The sequence below is a fragment of the Muntiacus reevesi genome, chromosome 10 (genome assembly GCF_963930625.1).
Source record: "Muntiacus reevesi chromosome 10, mMunRee1.1, whole genome shotgun sequence".
NCBI classification, from domain to species: domain Eukaryota; kingdom Metazoa; phylum Chordata; class Mammalia; order Artiodactyla; family Cervidae; genus Muntiacus; species Muntiacus reevesi.
In genome coordinates this window covers 23191279-23214090 of record NC_089258.1, presented here as the reverse complement: position 1 = coordinate 23214090, position 22812 = coordinate 23191279, and the positions used below count along the sequence as shown (strand labels likewise).

General features: G+C 41.8%; 1 protein-coding gene across 2 annotated transcripts in view; it reads left to right on the top strand.

The window, feature by feature from the left end:
- The first annotated feature begins 13783 nt into the window (after positions 1-13783).
- GRIN3A (glutamate ionotropic receptor NMDA type subunit 3A) overlaps positions 13784-22812 on the top strand; it is a 192051-nt gene continuing 183022 nt past the window's right edge. For both annotated transcript variants that reach the window (XR_010664632.1, XM_065947450.1), the window contains exon 1: positions 13784-14615. Coding sequence is in view for 1 of the 2 variants with exons in the window: in XM_065947450.1 (XP_065803522.1) it covers positions 13917-14615 (699 nt within the window). In the remaining variant the exon portion in view is untranslated. The remainder of the gene's footprint in view (positions 14616-22812) is intronic.

Sequence of the window (22812 nt, the reverse complement as noted above, 5' to 3'; positions counted from 1 at the left end):
AAAAACTGCCAACATTTGTAGGCTCAAAGAAAAGGCAGAGGAATTCCAAAAATAATAACAATAATAATCTATGCTTGCTGACTATACCAAAGCCTTTGACTATGTGGATCACAACTGTAGAAAATTCTTAAAGAGATGGGAATACCAAACAACCCTACCTTTCTCCTGAGAAATCTGTATGCAGGACAAGAACCAACAGTAAGAACCAGACATATAACAACAGACCGGTTCAAAATTGGGAAAGACAAGGCTGTATGTTGTCACCCTGCTTCCTTCACTTATATGCAGAGTACATCATGCGAAAAGGCAGGCTGGATGAAGCACAGCTGGAATCAAGATTGCTGGGAGAAATATCAATAACCTCAGATACACAGATGACACCACCCTTATGGCAGAAAGCAAAGAACTAAAGAGCCTCTTGATGAAAGTGAAAGGTGAGAGTGAAAAAGTCAGATTAAAACTCAACATTCAGAAAACTAAGATCATGGCATCTGATCCCATCACATCATGTCAAATAGATGGTAAAAAAATGGAAACAGTGACAGATTTTATTTTCCTGGGCTCCAAAATCACGGCAGATGATAACTGCAGCCGTGAAATGAAAAGTTGCTTGCTCCTTGGAAGAAAAGTTATGCCAAACACAGACAGCATGTTAAAAAGCATAGACATTACTTTGCCGACAAAGGTCCATATAGTCAAGCTTTGATTCTTCCAGTAGTCATGTATGAATGTGAGAATTGGACCATAAAGAAAGCTGAGCACCAAAGAATTGATGCTTTTGAACTGTGGTGTTGGAAAAGACTCCTGAGAGTCCCCTGGGCTGCAAGGAGATCCAACTAGTCAATCCTACAGGCAATAAACCCTGAATATTCATTGGAAGGACTGATGCTGAAGCTGAACTCCAATACTTTGGCCACCTGATGTGAAGAGTTGATTCATTGAAAAAGACCCTGATGCTGGGAAAGATTGAAGGCAGGAGGAGAAGAGGACAACCGATTACAAGATGGTTGGACGGCATCTCCGATTCAATGGACATGAGTTTGAGTAAGCTCTGGGAGATGGCAAAGGACAGGGAAGCCTGGCATGCTGCCATTCAAGAGGTTACAAAGCATCAGACATGACTGAGCAACTGAACAACCACCACCTTGGAAGGAAAGCTATGACAAACCTAGACAGCATATTAAAAAGCAGAGACATCACTTTTCCCACAAATGACTGTATAGTTAAAGCTATGGTTTTTCTTACAGTCGGGTGTGGATGTGAGAGTTGGACCATAAAGAAGGCTGAGCACCGAAGAATTGATGCTTTCAAACTGTGGTGCTGAAGAATACTCTTGAGAGTCCCTTGGACTGCAAGAACAAACCAGTCAATCCTAAAGGAAATAAACCCTGTATATTCATTGGAAGGACTGATGCTGAAATCTCCAATGCTTTGGCCACCTGATGAGAAGAGCGGACTCATTGGAAAAGACCCTGATGCTGGGACAGATTGAGAACAGGAGGATAAGGGGGTAACAGGGGATGAGATGGTTGGATAGCATCACTGACTCAATGCACGTGAGTTTTAGCAAATTGAACAAGATAGTGAATAACAGGGAAGCCTGCAATGCTGCAGTTCAAGGGGTTGCAAACAGTCAGACATGACTTAGCAACTGAACAACAACAATAGGATGTCACTCCCATGGTTAGGTTACGTTTATGGTAAAGGTACTGGGATGTCACTCCTTTGATTATGTTTATATAAGATTATCTTAGCAGAGTCTCTTCTTCAGGGCTTGATGGAATAAGCTGACAAGTTGGTGAAGTCCAAATAGAAAGAAACTGCAAGCAGCTTCTAGGAATTACTTTGGTCCCTAGGATATGAGTGCAGCCAATAGCCAGTCAAACGCCAGGACTCTCAGTCCTACAACACCAAGGAACTGAATTCTACCAACAAACTGAATGAATTGGAAGTAAAGTCTTCCCCAGTTGAAACTTCAGATGAGAACTCAGCATGGCCAACACCTTGCTTGCAGCCTGGAGCGACCACAGGAGAACCCAGCTAAGCTGTGCTTAGATTCCTGATCCACAAAAACTGTGAGATAATATGTGAGTTAAGCAGCTAAATATGTGGTGATTTGTTATTATCATCAAGAGAAAATCAATACAGGGTTTAAATCCTTAAGGGGGGAAAAGATGGATTATATTAGACTCCAAGTAGCTTAAGAAAATCTCACAAAGAAGGATTCTCTCTTAAGGAAGTCAGAGCATAATTTATGACGTTGGAAGCCTTGTAGAGAAGCCCTTAAGTATTTGAACAATAACTGAGAGGGAGTGCCTAGATACAGGCCTGAGGGCAGCCTTCCCATATTCCACACTCCTCAGTATTGTATGGACAAATATGAGAAAATTCTCTAGTGGCTCAAGAGAGGTGCAGAAGTGACTGGAAAGTCAATGGCTTGAAGAGTCCTAGAGTTAGAACATGAGGACTCACAAGGCATGCTGCTTAAGGCTTCAAAAGAAGATGCAGTCCCCATCAGGAGATGCCAGTGGAAGCCAGCACAGAGACAGAGGTGTCCACAAAACTAACTCCTCATCTAACACCAGGACATTTCATAAGCCCACTTTCAACCCAGGAAAGGGAATAGGAAGAATGGAAGAGAAAGAACCCTAAGGGATTGTGTTAAATCCAAACAGACGCAATTTTCTTAAATTGGCCCATTTTGTTTTTCATCATCAGGAGAAATGGAAATTTGAAAGCTATATTAAATTTTAACTATAGAAAGCAAAGTGGCATTTTTACAACCCACAATGTCACTGATTTGGAGACCATAAAATTTGGAAACCCCTATTTTTACTAAGTCAAATTTTTAAACATTATATGTATATACATATGTTAATAATATATTTAGCTTTTATTTTATCCTATTAATCCCACAATCTGATTTCTGGAATATATTTTCTGTTGTCTAACATTTTTCTGTTGATTCCTTTATGCTTGATATCCTTAAAAAGAACTCAATTGCAATTCAGAAAGTAGTATCCATTTCAAGCTTTATTTCTCAAATCTTTTAAATGTTTTTTTGGAATAACAAAATTCTCTAACACCAAAGCAGGGAACTTTTCATCTTGTCCGCATTCTACACCAAACATCTATCATGTCCCTAACACAGAGCTGATTTCATTTCCACAAGTGATGTGTCAACACTTATTAAATTATGAGTGTTCCCAACATTTATCCTAATTCTGGCCACTACAGAAGAGCCTGGCTTGAAATCCTCAGTCTCCTGACAGCTGGATTGGGCTCAGTTCTCTCAGGGTTTGTTACACAGAACCAGGAAGAAAGCTAGAGGCAGAGAAACACTGTGAGCGAACAGGCTATGGCTGAGAAAAATCTTTAAACAAGGAAAAGGAGTTTCTTTTTTTTTTTCTTTTTCTCCCCCCTCCCGAACCTCCCTCGGAGCAGGAGATTTTAAGAACAATTTAGAATGAAAGAAATATGGAAGAGTTGCAATGAGTAAAGGAAATGAATGGGAAAGTTTAAAAAAATTTTAAATATTACTACAATGTATGTATCTCTTTTCAGGCTATTTGAAAAGCACAAATAAATTTGTTATTTTAAGATTGTTTTGTGGCTGGATGTATTCATTTTAACCTTGATACCAGTTATTCTAGGCACTATATGAATTTATATAATTGTTTTTCATATACATGCTGAATAAGTTTAATTTCATGATGGTTTAATACCTTCATTGTGTTGGGTCCTGACAAGAGTCTGAATACTCACTGTGTGAGATTATAGAAGTAAATGTAAGAGCTTGGACTGAATGTGGGCTAACCCCAGGATACACCATGAGATGTTTGAGAGTTTTTCCTTAACCCAAAGAAAAAACTGGTTTATCTTTGGCATGAGTGAGTGAGTGAAGTCGCTCAGTCGTGTTTGACTCTGCAACCCTATGGGCTATAGTCCGCCAAGCTCTTCTGGCTCCTCTGTCCATGGGAGTTTCCAGGCAAGAATACTGAAGTGGGTTGCCATTTCCTTCTCCAGGGGATCTTCCGGACCCAGGGATCAAACTCAGATCTCCCGCATTGCGGGCAGACTCTTTACCGCCTGAGCTACCAGGGAATCCCTGTCTTTGGTATGCTTCTCCTGAAAGTGAACAAGATGCTTCTAACTAATTTTTCCCACAGATTTTTACATGTGTATCAGTCACTTTGCTGCTAATAGATTATAAAAAACCTTAGCAGTGTAAAGCATAGCATTTATTTCTCATTCACCAGTCTGTTGTTCACTGGAATTCATCTGATCCAGGCTGATGTCATTTGGACTTGACTCTAAGGGGAAGCTGGATCCAGGTTTGTTTTACATGCCTCCATGGTCATTGCACCAGCAGCTATCCAAAGAATGTTCTTCTTTGGGTGAAAAGTGGGAGCTCAAGTAAATAAGTCCAATTGTGCAAGCACATATCAAGCCTTTGTTTGCATCATGTCCACTAAAATCCCACTGGTCAAAGCAATCTGTGCCCCAAGCCCCAGATCGAGGACTAGGGTCAAATACTCTACCTGGCATGAAGCCAGGTTACTAACACAGGGGGATAGAGAACTGAGATTAATAACTCAACTTAAACCTACTGCTAAATTTTTTTTATGATATACATATCAACTTTATATTAAACTACATATACATATTTGCTTCTCTGGGGGCTCAGATACTAAAGAATCTGCCTTCAATGAGGGAGATGAGGGTTCGATCCCTGGATGAGGACGATCTCGTGGAGAAGGGACTATTCTTGCCTGGAGACTCCCATGAGCAGGGGAGACTGGCAGGCTACAGCCCACAGGGTCTCACAGAGTCAGACACGACTGAGCAACTAACGCATCCATTTTCACTCTTCATACATACGTTACTAAAGCCTTTCCTAATATACTCATAGGATTCAGTGTGATTTCATTATCATATTTTCTGATCTTGTGAAAAATATAGTCAAAGACCTCATTGGCTTGTTTCATTTCTTTAAACCATATAAACCCTGTGTAGACAAAGACTTGCTGGCATAACAGACTCAGGACAAAGTAATATCCAGGAAACCAACAGACACTGTAGTCACTTGAAAATCATGGATGCAGAAGCAAAAAAGCTATAGACAATCACCCCCACCCATGCCATACTCATGCGGATATATGTATCACTAACTGTGGACTCTGCCAGGCCACCTTCTGAAGCGAAGATGATCTATTTGGGCACTGGAGAAGATACTATTAAAAAAAAATCTGTAATAGCAAATTTAAACCCCATGATGGAGAGGTTGATAAACCAGGAAAATCACAGCTTGATTTAGAAAGCAGCAGGGAGCTAGTAGGGAGTCTTAAAGAGGAAGATTGAATAGCTGGTACAACAGCAAAGGAAGATTGCTTTTGCTGAAGACCATTTTCGAAACTCCACAGAAACATGACTGAGCCGCCAACCAGATGAAGGACTTCAGGAAGAAGCCATAGTAAGGCTGGAGGAAACTGCAAATCTCTCCAGTTAAAAGACATAAATGAAGATTAAGGCAGATATGGCCATTATAAACAAATGGGCTCCAAATGTTTTCATTATCAGAAAAGTCCAGCCTTCACTTTAATGGCATCAAATATCAGAACCAAATAGAGGCCTCTTTGCTTGAGAGCAGATCAGAGAAGAAACACCAGCCCGCACAGCACTAGCTCCCCCATCTGTGGTCACAGAAGTAAATGCTGCCTCCCACTTTTACTACTATAAAAGAAATGGGATTTTAATTCTGCTGTGGAACCTTGGGCTATTCATTTATTGACTCTCTGCTGCAGGCATCAGCAATTTATAATTGATTTAAAGCTATATAAATATATTAATATGTCTACCCTCTTTAGAATTTTTTTTTTAATTTTGCAAAAATGCATTAAGCTCTTCAAAAAAAAAAAAGAGGTGTTATCCCATTTCGGAATACAGTAGGTTATTATTTTCATCCTGCCTCACCCTAATCAGTCTCATTATACTGGCATTTTTAATGGATGAAATTTTCCCACTGAACTCTTGGGAGAACTCCATGTGATCATAAGCTAATCACTGCTGCTACTGTCTCAGTGCTTTCCATAGTGCATACTGCAATGAGAGAACTCTTGGGAAGGGGAGCAATGGATTTTTTTAACCCAATGATGACATCCCCAAATAAAAAAGTACAGTTTTTAAGGGGATTTCAAATTCATAAAGAGGTCATTGCTCTTTCACTAACAATTTATAGATGACTAACTCTCATTCTCAGAGAAGGCAATGGCACCCCACTCCAGCATTCTTGCCTGGAAAACCCCATGGACAGAGGAGCCTGGTAGGCTGCAGTCCATGAGGTCGCTAAGAGTCAGACACGACTGAGCAACTGAGCGACTTCACTTTCACTTCTCACTTTCATGCATTGGAGAAGGAAATGGCAACCCACTCCAGTGTTCTTGCCTGGAGAATCCCAGGGACGGGAGAGCCTGGTGGAATGCCGTCTATGGGGTCGCACAGAGTCAGACACGACTGAAGTGACTTAGCAGCAGCAACTGTCATTTCAAAGAGAGGCTCAGTTCTCAGAAGGTTATCCTTCAGCATAATCATGAGAATTTTGTTTTCCTTTCTGCCTGCTTCAATTGTAGCACTTGGAAATGGCACAGAGGATACCTCTGCTCAGCCAAAACTCACATCACATTATAAAGTATATCCAAACTCATTTTAGAGTGAGCTAGCTTATACCATGCAAACTCTTCAATCTTTAGATCAAGATAGAAGTCTTGCCAATTACAGTATATGAAGAGAAGACTCTGGACTTCCTTATGGAGAATAAAGGTTCCTCTTGAACTGAACTTTTTCCATCAAGAATATTCCAGAAGCATCATCCCAAAATCACCTAAACTTTTGCATATTAAAATTGTTCTTGATATCCTGAGTATGTGATTGCTGAACAGAGATCCTAAGGAGGATAAGATATTTCCAATGATATTCCAACTGTAGCCAAGGTAGGAGTCATTTCACAACTGAAATAGATAAGATATAAGATATCTGCTGGATATTTTGTGGCTTAATATGAGAATAGGAAATTATGATTCATGCCTATTTATGTGCATTATTAAACTGTAAGAAAACCAGTCATTTATATACTCTGACAAGCGATTGCCAAATAACTGTGTTTATGTTTAACTTTGTGTTTATGTTCATCCCTGTACATTAGTTCAATAAACAGCCAGGCATGAAGTGGAAATTAAAAGAGCATGAACTTTGGAGTCAGAGAATCAACTGTGGGTTTACCTCCCAGTTCTTAACAAATGACTTAACCTCACCAAGCATCAGTTTAATCATCTATAAAATATTAGGAGATCATGTACACAAAGTGCCTGACATACAAAAGTCACTCAAGATAATAAGCTCTAGAACAATGAGGATTTAATAATGCTTGTGCATGCTCTGAAAACCTCCCTTAAATTCTCTTTCTAAAGAAACAAAAACTTAAAAAAAAAATGCTTTTGCAGATATAAGGCATGGGATCTATGATGGCCAGTAGCCTTTACACAATTCCCAAATTCTTTTGGTTACAATTAACGAAATTCATTCTACAAACTGGGCATGGAAAAGTTCTTTTAAAATGTTGCAGTCTGTGATGGGCCAAGCTTTATTCTATAACTCATTTGGATAAATACTAAATTGGAATGATTAGAATAAGAGAGAGATGGACAGAGACTGCCATATTGGCCTTTCCACGTCCTATTTGCACTTCCTGTGGTGCGTGGTTTAGAACAAGATTCAGGAGATCCAACCACTCAGCTAATAATCCTGGTGGATGTTGAAAAGGCCACGCACTTGTCACAACTGATAACTTGCTCCCCTGACAACAACTAGTCTGAGGACACCACGGTGTTCTTTTTCATAGCTGAAAGACAAATGACTATTGGCAGTTCCTAATGTATAGATCAGTAATAGCCTTGTGCTGAATTTGGTTTCCTGGGTGTAGGTGATCATCTGATACAAAAGAGAAGCCATTTCTCTTTATGTTTCCAGCATAAGGGCAAAGCTTAAGCACTGAAATAGTCAAGACAGACTAATAATTCTTTGTTTTCTTTTCATTACCCCATTTTCTTAATTTCTAATACTCCTTTTCTTCTGTTTCCAGTCCCTAGATTTCCCAAAACTTCTTTAGTGAAATCCCACTGGTTATTTTCTATATCCCAATTCCCTTAAAATATAAAATGAAATCCTTTCCCCCCCAAAAAAAATTACCAGCAGTATATTAATTTTACAAACAATCAGGGTAAAATAACTTATACTAATGTTTGATGGACAATCCCATAATCATGAAAGTTATACATATTTTTACAAGAGGATGACTATGCCAAAATTAACGCCTAATTAGTAAAACACAGGACAATGTTAGGGACTTCCCAAGCAGTGCTAGTGGTAAAGAACCCACCAGCCAAGGCAGGAGACATAAGACCCAAGTTCGATCCCTGGGTCTGGAAGATCCCCTGGAGGAGGGCACAGCAACCCACTCTAGTGTTCTTGCCTGGAGAATCCCATGGACAGGGGAGCCTGATGGGCTACAGTCCAAAGGGTCACAAAGAGTTGGACACAACTGAAGCAACTTACCATGCATTGCAGGACAATGTTACGAGTTAACATAGGATTTTTTTTTTTAATTAGGGGAACAAGAAAAGAATAATTTAAGTTTTATATAGATGAACTCTCAGGGTCTGCTTCTGTAAACTGACTTGATTTTTTTTCTCAGATATTCTAGATTTTTTTCCCTCCACAGTTTCTCTACCAACTCCACATATTTTTTTATTCATTTTTACCCAGGAAGCTTCTTATAACAGTAGGGTCTCCAGCAACAGAGACGAAGAAGTTGCTGTGGGAGAGGGCATAGTTGGCCTCCTGGGTGTTATTAATTAAAGGTGAGCAAACTTTTCATCTGAATATTGATTTAAAATACCTACATTGCTACTACTGCATAAAATACTGACCCAGAGATAGAAATATGCCATTTAATATTGCTGTCATCTACAAAACAAAGCTAGACATGTATAAAACTTGAAATATCTCAGGGTATAGGCAAAAAAGGAAGATAGTTTTGCAAACCTTAATATGTATATGACAGAACTGATAACCTACGATAAGCTTCCCATGGAACTAGAAAGGGTTCACGGGGTCCATGCCCTGCCATGCAGACAGCCAAGAGCTGTCTCCATAATCCCAATACAAAGGTGAAAGTTTGAGCTCCAGGGGGTTAAATGGCACATCACATCCAGAGGGAAACAGAGATAAGAATAGCATCCAAGTTCCTGACTCACACAGTTATCTTCAGTCCAGTCTTTCCTGGGCTACCTCCAGAAAATCTCAACTTTCAGCCTACCCATTCCTGGTACCAGAAAACAGATGTACACAAAAGCACATTTTAAATTGTGAGAATTTGGATTTGTTTTTATTTGACTCTCCAATGTGGGTTCTTAGATTAGTAGTTCTCATTTCAAATCTGGTAATAAAGAGAGCTTCATCTTCTCTGAGTGAGCCAATTTTGAAATTTGGCTGATTCTTGCTACCAACAATGCAGCTGGGATGAACTCAAAATTTTGAATTCACTCTGTCACTCACTATATGATGACTTTGTGCAAATAACTTCACTTTCCTCAGATACAATTTTCTATTCTATAGAATAGGAATAACACTAATGTGATAAAGGTGCCTTATGATTTCACAGCAATGGTATCTCTCATGGATTACTGCAACAGCATAACACCTGATCTCCTGACTTCCATCCCAGCCCACCTTTCTCCTTCCATCAGCAGAGCAGCTAGAGTGGTAAAACACAAGTTCACAAGTCATTCTTCTACTTAGCTCTCCCCTCCCCAGTGCCTTCTTATCCCTTTCGGAGTAGAAGTCAAAGTTAATGATTGGCTTACATTATCTGCACCTCCTCATTGCTGCTCTGACCTCACCAGCCACCACTCTCATACTGGATCAGTTGTGCCAGCAACTTGACCTCTTTACTACTCTTCAGACATAGTGGAAACACTCCTAACTCAGGGCCTTTGCACTTGCTGTTTCTCTGCTTGGAAATTCTTTAAGTACTCATATGAATCACTCCCTCACCTCCCTTTAGATCTTTATTCAAAAGTAATCTTCTCAGAGATTTACCCCAGTTCCCCCATCTAAAATTACTAACCAATCTCCTCCATAATACTTCTTTTTTTCTGTTTTATTTTTCTCTTTAGTAGCAACTAATATATTCTACATTTACTTACTTGTATGTTTTATTGTCTGTCTGTCTCACTAAAATATAAGCTCAACGTTAGCATTTTGCTCACACATTAGCTAGTGACTTCTTGCGGGGGGCGGGGGGGAATATATTCTCAACTCCTCTGAACCAGAGTTTATTCACACATTCCCCAGTACAGTCCTACAGCAATGCCTGCACATAGTAAGAGTTTAATTAATGGACACTGAACTGATGATTGAATCTTTTAAAAACTTTCAAAATTATGACCACTGAAGCATGCACAAGAAGTGGTGGGAGGGGAGGAAAATGTGGGGAAAGGAAGGAAGAGAAGCATGTCAGAGATGCTTAGAGTACAGTGAAAGGGAAAAAGAGAAACAAGCAGCGTGAGAAAACAGAAAGGAATCAGGGTCACATAATTGAAAAACCCAGGAAAGAAAGAAAAGGAAGCATAAGAAGGAAGGGTTGTTCTTCACCATTCAAACAATATTCACAAGATTTAGTTACGTTTTATCATAAGCCAGGGCAGCACTTTCCTCAAAACCATGGGAATCATGGTTTATACTATGAATACAGTTCAGCCATTCCCCCAAGCGGTCCTTGACTTGTGAGAGACAGAACGAACACACCGCTACCACCGGGAAAGCCTGTTAACAGTTCCTAGGAAGTAAATATAGAACCTGGGTAATAAAATAAAGTCTAACCTTTTTTCCCCACGTGCTTACTTCAGTTTCACTTGTTCTTAGGGGCCTCACGCAGAGGTCTCACACCAGGCACCTCAGTCTCGAATTCCTAGTGAGAAATGGCTGACGCCTCAGCCTGGGGCCACGACCGGAAGCAGCACACAACGCTCGATTCAAGATGGCAGCCGATGGGCGGCGTGCAGAGACGCCACGTGCAACCTGCATTATGTGCTTTCTGGTGTGAGCTGAACGGCTGTGCCTGCCATCCCTTCCCAGGGACTCTGCCCCTCCCCACCGATGAGATTCCTATAAAGCAGCCCCATCTGCGGCCTGTCGGAGAAAGCCTGTTCCCTAGGGTGCAAGCTTGCACCTCTCCATTATCTGATGAAACAAACAAAAAAAACTTGACTTTTCTTCTAAACTGAACTTGGTCTGTTCTACTGGCTCCGAGGATACTGGGCAGTAGGACCTTTGTTAGGGCACAATTGGAAAGGGTCAGTAACACAGTTGCCGATGGCTCTTGGATGCCATTAACAGATTAGATCCAACTGTTCATCACCAACTATTTTCTTGGGAACCTGGTATGAACACATATGTGATGCCAAGCACCAAGATAATCATTCTAGGGCATGGTCATAATCTGGAATGCCATACTCCTCCACACACACATATTCACACACAGACAAGCACACCTCCTTACTACACAATCGATTCCCAGTCTTCTTGGAATCCAAGAACCACAAAATTCTATAATTTTCTTTTTCAGATCCTAATCAGTGGAATCATCTGGAGCAAAAGGAATGTTCCAACATCCATGCACCAGAGCCTCTCCAGGGCTTCAGGAAGAATCTTTCTGGTTCAGACTCTAGTATGATTTCCATTTTGGCCTCATGGGAGTCTTTTCTCTAGGACCCCAGTCTTGCAAGAGCTAATTAGAATGTCAGGTAAGGTTAGCGCTGAGATGGCTTTCAAGATCTGTGCTGAGGAAAACAGCATTCACTTTGCAAGCTTCTTGAGAATTTTATTTAGCTAGAGCCTCTTCATCCCAAGGATTTAAAGCAAGATGGAAACTGTAGCTCATGAATCAAAACAACTCTCCAGAGCTAAAAGCTAGCTGTATTTGCATAACAATTTACCAGATCCAAATAGCAGGGCAAGGTTAGGTAAAATAAATTGCCAAGGTCATGGTTCTCTGGAAGTGTTATTGAAATTCAGAACTCCTGATTCCAGGTGCTTGTTCTGCCCCATGGATAGCTCACCTACTCTCCTCATAAATGATGAATACATGATAAGTCGCTTCAGTTGTGTCTCTTTGCGACCCCATGGACAGTAGCCCACCAGGCTCCTCTGTCTATGAGATTCTCCAGGCAAGAATACTGAAGTGGGTTGCTATGCCCTCCTCCAGGGGATCTTCCCCGCCCAGGGCCTGAACCCAGGTCTCCTGCATTGCAATAGATTCTTTACCATCTGAGCCACCTGGGAAGCCCCCTCATAAATTATACTGTGGCATGAAATAAAATAAATTTACTGTGTGTGTGGAAACCAGAGTGCTACCTGCTTCTTCCAACTCCAGATTGGTCAGGTCATGGAGGAAAAGGTCAAATTGTAACCCACTGACCTCATTGTATTCAATACCACACAAATGAGAGTTCAGTCGCTCAGTCGTGTCCGGCTCTTTGCGACCCCATGAACCGCAGCACGCAAGGCCTCCCTGTCCATCACCAGCTCCTGGAGTTCACCCAAACCCAGGCAATAATCTGGAGGGAGGACTCTTGGTCTAAACCAGAATCTGCTGTTGAGTGTGCTTGCAAGTATACTTTCAAAGTATTGATATTTTAAATTTCTTGGTCACATAATTGTTTCAAATTTTGTTATAATTCTGAAAACCCCAAAACATTGGGATCCTCAAAAAGGGGGGGGGGGGTCAAACGTCCACGTGCCCAAAAGCAGGAAGCTGAGGATATTAAACGTATATATAGTTCTTGCTTTAATACCTTTAGCTAGAAAAACCGTTAAAAAAGACATCGAAGAGGAGCTTCTTAAAGTCACTGAGTCTTTCAGCCTATCCCAGGGAACCACTGGATTTCAGATTCCTCAGGCGCAGCTCAGAATTCAGAATTCGTCTTAGGGCGCAAGGAATATCGCCAACTACGACTGCTGGCCTTGGAGGGGCTAGAACTTGCCAGGGGCGCGGGAAGCGCCACCCGCGACTCTCAAGCATCCGCGGGCATTTAGCGCAGCCAAGCGACAGGCCGGCGCCTGGCTCAGCAACAGGGAGGCGCCGGCTGAGGCGGGGAGAACTTTGCGCTCCGAGCAGAACCACCCTTTGCTGGCCAGTCGCGTCGCTCCTCTGAGGAAGCCGGCGGCGGCGGCGGCGACTGGGCGGAAAGAGGACGAAAGAAAGAAAGGGAAGTAACGAGGGAAGAAGAAAAATGAAGCCAGCGCTGGGGGAGCCCGCGAGAGGGCGGCCGACGGCGGAGCTCGGAGGATTTAGCTGCTTTCTCGCACCCCAGGTGTGAACCCCTTTCTGCGCGAGGCCAAGGAAATAAGTGGGTCTCGTCTGGGCGGAAAAAGAAGAGTCAAGAATCCAAGTGAGCTTCTTGCCTCCTCGCTCACCGTTGCCCCCTAGAAATCCCCTCGGCTTCTCAGCGCAGCCTCCCCGCGGGACCGGACACAGTGCCCGAGCCGCCCTGCGGATGGGGCGGGCAGGGAACGGGCGCCCAAGCCGCGGGTGACCAGCGCCGCCCGCCCCGCTCCGCGCAGGGACCGGGCGGGCCGAGGATGCGAGGCGGAGGGACTTGGGAGCGGGTTCTGAGACCGCCGAGGGCGCGCTAGCCTCGCACTTGGATGGCCCAGCGTGCGCTCCAGCTCCTGGGACCGCTTCGCCAAGCCGAGTGAGCGGCGCGCGGGACCTGGGGGCGGACACCTTAGGCGGCGGCGGCTGCAGCGGGGTGAGCGGGCGCAGGAGGGGGCGCGCTTTCTCCCTGCGGGTCTCAGTAATGAGGAGACTGAGTTTGTGGTGGCTGCTGAGCAGGGTCTGTCTGCTGCTGCCGCCGCCCTGCGCCCTGGTGCTGGCCGGGGTGCCTGGCTCCTCCTCGCACCCGCAGCCCTGCCAGATCCTCAAGCGCATCGGACACGCGGTGAGGGTGGGCGCGGTGCACTTGCAGCCCTGGACCACGGCCCCCCGCGCGGCCAGCCGCACCCCGGACGGCAGCCGGACAGGCGCCCAGCGAGATGAACCTGAGCCAGGGACGTGGCTGCCCCCGGCGCCCTCGCCAGGCGCACGCTGGTTGGGGAGCGCCCTGCATGGCCGGGGGCCGCCGGGCGCGCGGAAGCCGGGGGAGGGCGCCAGGGCCGAGACCCTTTGGCCTCGGGACGCCCTCCTCTTCGCCGTGGACAACCTGAACCGAGTAGAAGGACTGCTGCCCTACAACCTGTCTTTGGAAGTAGTGATGGCCATCGAGGCGGGCCTGGGCGATCTGCCGCTCCTGCCCTTCTCCTCTCCTAGCTCGCCGTGGAGCAGTGACCCTTTCTCCTTCCTGCAGAGCGTGTGCCACACCGTGGTGGTGCAGGGGGTATCGGCGCTGCTCGCCTTCCCTCAGAGCCTGGGGGAGATGATGGAGCTCGACTTGGTCAGCTCCGTCCTGCACATCCCAGTCATCAGCATCGTGCGCTACGAGTTTCCACGGGAGAGTCAGGTGAGGGGAGTCTGACGCTTGGAGTGGGGATGGACGCCACTAGGGGCCGGGGCGGTAGCGGGGGCGGGGGTGGGGAGGATGGGTGGAGGGCGGGGAGGGAAAACCCGGGTGAAGACCTTAGGGACGTGGGGCTTTACAACTTTGATATTGTTTGAGGATCGGACCACATCTGTAGGTTATAGGTAGAAGGATCTCAGTAGAAGTAAAATAAAACATATTAAAACTCAGATGGAAATAAATGAGAGGTAGCCTGGTGGGCTACCGTCTATGGGGTCACACAGAGTCAGACACGACTGAAGTGACTTAGCAGCAGCAGCAGAGGTAGCAAGATGGAAGGAAGAAAGTGGGAGAATAAGCGAAAAAGTCTTCACGTTTTGACCAGCTGGGAGAAACCCAGTGGTTACCCGATGGAAGTTGAAGTCCCAAGTTCAGGAGCGTGGAGAGCTATCGAGGTTCTAATGACTAGCGCGGGGGATGGGCATAGAAGAGCCCAGATTGCCAGTCTTTCAGTCCCTGGAGGAACTCTGAAAGAAACTGTCATAAAGAGCACCTGCCCTCTCTGACTTTGGACGACGTCCCTGAGCTTTAGGCGATGGTGTAAAGAAAACACCTCCCTCTGAATTCCTGTGCGTAAACATGAAATCTGCAATTAGTACAGAAGCAATAGGTAGTCTGGTGATTCGTTTTGTATATTGAAAGGCATTAAAAACATAATCTGATACCGGAAAAATGGATGGGAGGACTCATTTGGGATTGTCTTTGTCCCTACCCTCTCTCTATGTGCTGTGGCTTCAGAAGCTGGCTATATTTAGTTGTGTTCTCAGCCCATTTCTGCACCAATTGTCTAGAAATAAAGAAGACTAATGATTTCATTTCCTATGGGTTAAATGTGTGTGTGTAGTTTCAATAGAGGAAGCTATTTGTGAACTTAACTGTTGACAATTAATAATAAGATAAATATTTTTTTTTAAGTCAGAGTCCTCTTAGCAATGGGAGCTTTCTGCATTTTGTGCATTATTTTTTAGTAAGATATCAAGCATTATTAAGCATTGCACAAAGTATTTATGAAACAAATAGGTAATTGTCTTTGGTCCCATTTTAAAGACTGAGAAACTGAGGAGAGTTCAGAGGCTTGATCCACGTTGGTTGGTATATTAGTAAAAGAGTCCAGTCTTAGAAGAATTTCTCTCTATATCATTTTCACTCTGTCACTGTAGCTGGAAAAAATATTTCTAATCTCTCTACTTTCACTTTGATATATATACAGAGATAAGAAATAAAATGAGTAAGAGCAAATACATATGAAAAGTTTGATCAAATCTATGCATAATATATGAAGACAGTACTGAAGTTTTCTTTTTCTAGAAAAACAAATCTTAAACATTTTTAATCTTAGGAAGGGTGGGTTCAGGCTACTGCAGTTGCCCAGAAGATTCCTATTTAATGTTGAACTGTAGAGATTTGATCTGCAGAGTGCAGACTAGTTAACTTTAATCTAAAATATTTCTGTCACCTGAATCTGAATGACTATAGGCAGCAGATGGGAAGGCTTGGAAAACACAGGTGCACAATGCTGCCAATAGCCAGAGTGTTATAAACATGAAATTGCATCCATAGGGGTGTATCATTATTAATATATATGCAGAATCAGACATAACAAGTGCAAGAGTCAGCATAACTTGCTTCTCATCATTGCTTCCTTGTTATCTAATACTTCATACATGCTAACAGTGTTCACAGTCTCCAGACTCCTTTCCATTTGTAGATTGTTTGCCAAGAGTCTTAAATAGCAAGAATTTCCCCCCAAATTAGTGTTCCTTAGTTATAAGTGAAATTGTCTCTGCTCCTTGATGAATTTTTGTGGTATGCAGCACACTTCAATAAGGAGACCAGAGAAATTTCGAAGTAGCGTCTAGAAATCAGTAAATTTCAAAGCTTTAGGACCGTTGGAGGGCAGAGAGTCCTCCAGGGACAACCCTTCCAAGCTGACAATAAAATAAATACTGTGTCAAGCACATTTGCTTCTGTACTTCAATTCAGAAGTGTATTTAAAATCACTATTGTCACTGTTACTTTCATGGCACACATCTTGAAAGGGGGGAATTATTGTTTTTAACTCAAATCTAGTTTGGCCAACTGAGGACATTTTCTTTCATTTATCTTTGTATTTTAAATTCAAACATATCTAACCTGTCTTACTTTTAGTATATAATTTAAATGTCTTTCTATAATGTTCTATATTAAAAATGTCCAGCTCAATGCCAAGTCACTGTAATATGTCATTTTAGGATATGACCATCATCTGCTTTCAGCAAAAATAAAAACTGATCTTTCCCTGGCTTCTCCTGAAAAGTAGAATTTTCTCTAATACAATGATGGGATTTTTTTAAAAACTTTCTAAATATAAAAGCATGATGAAGTCATTTTACACATTAAATAAAATTGGCTTAAATTAGCCACTGTCCTTATTAGAGTCTCCTGCCCAGTGACCTAGTTTGTTGACTGTGCAAGTGCCTAAATAAAGGATTCTAGAAGAGGGTGGACTTGTCCACATGATCATACACATCAAAATTGCTTTCAGAGCAGGAGCAGCAACAGTGCTTTCTCCTACTTTCTTTTGGTCTACTGATATTTTTATATGAAACCTAATTAATAAATAATGGTTTGGATCACATCCTGCCACAACTCCTGAATGGAGATACCACTGAAATGATCAACCCCCTGAGAAGAGCATAGTCATTTTATTTCAATATACTATTCATTCAGAACATAAACACATAGGTCCATCAGCTTGGATGGAACAAACTTCCTTCAAGCATGGAAATCCCTTAAAAATATGATTGTTAGCTACCCCCCCCCCCTTGGAAATCATATGTGTATTATCAGTACATAGTAAAAGCTTAATACAATACTACACATAGGATAAGGTCAAAGCATTCTTCCATCCCCCAAATTCTGACTTTATTACACCCAAATCTCCACTTGAGGCTAACCGAATTCTGTTCCTATGACCTTCAAATAATGATGCTCCACATGGATTCAGTTACATTTAAGTTACTTTAAGTTTGTTACTGTAAGCTCCTACAGTTCTTTCTTTCTCTTCACACCCCCTACTACTTTTTCTTGGAGAGTTTTGTATAGTTTCTCCCAAGTTAACACCTCAAAATTTACTTGCTGAGGTAGTGACAGATACACATTTCTTTCTAAAATGTATCTCATGTTAATTCCATATTGGTTTCATTAGGCAAAATTAATGGAGTAATATAATTGGCTTAGATTCAAACCCATGCAATTAAGAAGAGACTACACTGCTATTTTCATCTCTCATTGAATGTACCATCCACAATGTATATCATGAACTATATATGCCAACTAATTAATATATGTGTATTCCCATGGGAATGTAAGTATTTTAGATGGTCTATTTTTATAATACAGGGATAAGTACTGAATTCTGTTTATTAGAATTTGACTAGCATGGTGCCACTTTTGTATGGTACAGGGGGAAAAGCAATGATGTCACAACATAACTTACCTGCCTCATGAAGGGACAAGTGAAGGACATTTCTTTTGTGGTAGTTTTCCTTGACTTTCTGCACATAGGCACTGTCCTTTCTCTGGAAGAAGCATATTCTTCTACAATTCATGATGAATGGCTGATAGTAGCACCTAATTATTGCTAACTTGAAGATAAACGATTTCAAATTCAACATCAAGTGATGCAAAACTTTTCTTAGCAGTATAGGCTCCTCTTGAAAAACAAACCTAGGACTAATTTGGAAGTTTTTATTTTTAATCTGGCAAATTTTTATAGCACTTATTTTTCTAGATAAATAGAGCAGAAGACACTAGCAAACGCCATTCATTGGGCAATTAATCTGTCTCACCGCCTTTTCTTTGTGACTGCCAGAGAAGAGTCCATAGAGAATCTTGGGTCTTGATCTCCTTGGCTGTTACATCTTGGGGTTAACTTATGATTGAATCAACTGAAGACCAATTTTGGTGTCTAATTCCTTCCTGTTTTATCTTCTGCTGTGGCAGAAGTCACCTTGGATTTTGTGCCATTAGATTGTATTTCATGAATAGCAAGTAGCAAGTCTTAGTCGCTCAGTCATGTCCTACTCTTTCCAACTCCATGGACTGTAGCCCGCCAGGCTCCTCTGTCCATGGAATTCTCCAGGCAAGAATATTGGAGTGGGTAGCCATTCCCTTCTCCAGCGGGTCTTTCCAATCCAGGGATCAAACCCAGGTCTTCTGCATTGCAGGCAGATTCTTTACCATCTGAGCCACCAGTCATTAACCAATCATTTTGGTTAAATGAGCACAGTCATTGGAAGGTATATTAAATAGTACTCAGAAGACTCAGTCTACCCCTGCCTCATACTGGCCATGGAATTTTAGGGAGGTGCCTCTGTTCTCTGAGCATCTAGGCTTGTGAGTCAAAAGAAGGTTGACTTTACCAATCTGACAGAGTTGTTTTGTGACTCAAATAAAGAAAGTGATGTGCTGTGAAAAAATTTATAGTATTAGCTAAATAACTAGTAGAGAGGTGTTAGTTTTGATCTGATAAGAATCATCCCAGTCCTAATTCACCACTAATTCTGCATTACTTGTTATTAATCAAAATAAGATTTGATTCACAGTGTAATGTGTCTTCATCTTCCACCTTACTCTCTACCCACCCCCTCATTTTATTTCTCTTAAAAGTGGGTTTAGCACCCACCTCCTGCCAAACAACCGTGTTCCTGAATAGTTTACCCCCTTGCCTAGGATTAGAAGACATGCCAAAGGTACCGTTTCTATACCAATGGCAAATTTTTGTAAATGCACATCATCAGTGCAGTTTCTAGAGCCTTAGTTATTACCATAGAAGCTTCAATAAGATGGCCAAAAACATTTTTCAGAAATGTTGGTCTCTCATACATCTTCTATAGGAGAACTTATAGTAGTTTGCTTGCGAGACTATGGCCACAGGTCTAACCTCTCTCCCCCAACTTCTCCTGCCACACCTCTAAGCACACAGTTTGGCTTATCTGAAATTATTTCCCTGGAAAGCCTTTCTTGACAAAGCAGTGTGTTGCTTCACAAGCTCCTTATGTCATCTTGGATAGGCAACAGCAGGCAGACTAGCTGCTTTGAGTATCATTGCCCTAAGCAGCACTGTGGAGCTCAATGGCAAGATACTGCACACTTTAGTGGCCCTACACAATGTAGAGATGACTTCTTTCTCTTTCTTCCTGCCTAGTCCAGCTGCTGCTACTCACATCCACAAAAGAGTAAAGAAACAGTCCAGCACTCAAAATGGGATGCAAAATCTCTAAAACTAGGCAGGAAAGAAGAAAGAACATCTCAGCATCTGTCACATTGCTTCTTGAGTAAATACATGAATAACAAACTAATGAAAATCTTTAAGCCACTATTTCTTTCTCAGATCTTTCCTATGGGGGATGATGGGAAAAGAAAGTATTAGAAAAAAGATAAACAAGGAGTAAGCCAGCCACCTTCCCCTAACCTGTTACATCAGCTAGACTTGCAGCTCCCCCAAATATAAAAGGTTCAGACACTTTCAGGGGAGACTGTGTTTCTCCTCCATTGAGGGAACAGGTTGATCTTACTGACGGGCTGGTCTTGTGTCAGTTGGAGAAAACTGACCATGAAAAGCTAGTATCTGGTTGGCCAGGGATGGTCTGTCTGTAGAGATAAAACTTCAAGGATTCAAGTGGTAAAGAATTAAGCAGGATGACTTTTCTTTTAGTGAAGGTGAATTATGCCTCATTGTTATTCATTTGAGACATAGATTTAGGAAAAAGTCCAAAAAAATTTTACATTTACATAAAATTTGTGCTTTTCAAGGCTCGTTCACAAATGTATTCATAACCTCCCTTTAACAGTCTTGTGAGGAAAATAACAATGTATAGACAACGTAAAAGGATAGAAAGAGCGATGCATTATAGAAAGTGAGAGATCACTGAGAGGAAAAAATACTAAAACCTCCCTATTAATTTAGTATATTTGTCAGCCTATAATCTGAGAATCCATCACTGCTTTTGAGTTATTGCAGGAAAAAAAGATAGTTAAAAGCATATTTTACACTAACTATTCAATGTAGTTTAATTAACTAAATCATAATATAACTATACTATGTACCCTTTCAAAAGGAAGATATATTTATTGACACAGAATAAAAAATGTATATGTTTTATGTAAAGTGTGACCTATAAAATATAAAGTCTAGAACTTTGTTAAAAAAGTTAAATGTGATTGTAAGTGATTAGTGGAAGTCCAGATTTTCCCCTATGCATGCTTCTCTTTTTCTAAAACTAAGTATGTATTACCTACACAATTAAAAATAATAAGAGAGGGACATCCCCAGTGGTCCATGCTCCCAATGCAGGGGGCATGGGTTCAATCCCTGGTCAGAGAACTAATCCCACATGATGGTGTGGCCAAATAAATAAATAAAATTTTATTTAAAAGGTTCTCATGCCACAACTAAAGATCCCATGTACCACAACTGAGACCTGGTGCAGCCAAATAAATAAATAGTTTTTAAAAAAATAATAATACTAATAAGAGAAAAAAGATAAGTCATCTTCACATTTCCTCACCACTGCTTTCAATACTTCAATATGAAAATATAGATTTCAGGAATCAATTAATTGTAGAATATGTTTAAATTTATCTTTTACATCCATATTTTCAATGTTATCCTCACAATTATTTTGAGACATGAGCAGTACAATTAGTGTTTATTTTACAAATCAGACAATAATAACATATAAATGGAAGAAATGCAAGCTAGAGGTGAAAAGAATAGGTTTCTGAGAAGCACAGACCTATGTTTGAATCTTAGCTCTACAGCTTTCTAGACATCATATGATGAGAAACATGCCTGATGTCTCCATGCCTCAATTTTTGATCCACAAAATATGACTGTCATAAAGTTGCGATGAAGATTGCATATGGTAAAATTTCCATATCATGTATGCAAAGTTTTAAGCACACCACAGTGTATTCTAATGATCATTCTTTTAGCACATAGTGTTGGTATAACTTAATAGAAAACTAAAATAATCAGAATTAGAGCTCAAATATTCTAGCTTGCTCTCTCTGGAGTACTTCTAAATGCATTTTCAGTATGCAGATGATATTTAAACTTAAGAGATCTGATTCCAGTGGGCCAAGCTTAAGAAACAAACAGATGCTGCTGTTTTGAAACCCCATTTAGAGTTCCAACTCACTGAGTTTCACCCTCAGGTTGCTGCTGCTAAGTCACGTCAGTCGTGTCCAACTCTGTGCGACCCCATAGACGGCAGCCCACCAGGCTCCCATCCCTGGGATTCTCCAGGCAAGAACACTGGAGTGGGTTGCCATTTCCTTCTCCAGTGCATGAAAGTGAAAAGTGAAAGTGAAGTCGATCAGTCGTGTCCGACTCTTCACGACCCCATGGACTGTAGCCTACCAGGCTCCTCGGTCCATGGGATTTTCCAGGCAAGAGTACTGGAGTGGGGTGCCATTGCCGTCTCTGACTGTCAGGTTAGGTATGTGTAAATTTGGTCATCAATGAGGTTGATGGTCATCAGTGATGACCAGTTGCTTTTTCTGTATGGGTTCTAAATGATTGAATCTTTGCAGCAGTTACAGAGGTGAAAAATAGCATTCTATTTCTATTTGTTGATATTAGTGAGGAATTCACAAGTCTTGCCTTACCTACTACCCTAATTTCTCACAGGCTTCCAGGAACTAAACTTAAGGAATAGCAGAAACAAGACACAGTTGACAGTTTTGGCTTCTTGGGGGAGAGGGGGAGAAGAGGGTTTTTAGAAAGGGGAGAGTCTCAACTTGATGTGGATTTAAGGTTCACAAGTTTCCCTTTTTTCATGCAGACTCTACCCATACTAATGGATCTAACTTGTGGCATTTATTAGATCCAAGTTTAGGGATAGTAGCATTGTTACATGGGCTTTCCAGGTGGTGCTAATGATAAAAAACCCGCCTACCAATGCAGAAGACATAATAGAAGAAGATTTAATCCCTGATCAGGAAGATTCCCTGGAGGAGGGCATGTAAACCCATTCCAGTATTCTTATCTGCAGAATCCCATGGACAGAGGAGCCTAGTGGGCTATAGTCCATGGGGTCGCACAGAGTCAGACACGACTGAGTGACTAACACACACACACAGCTGTGTTATATAC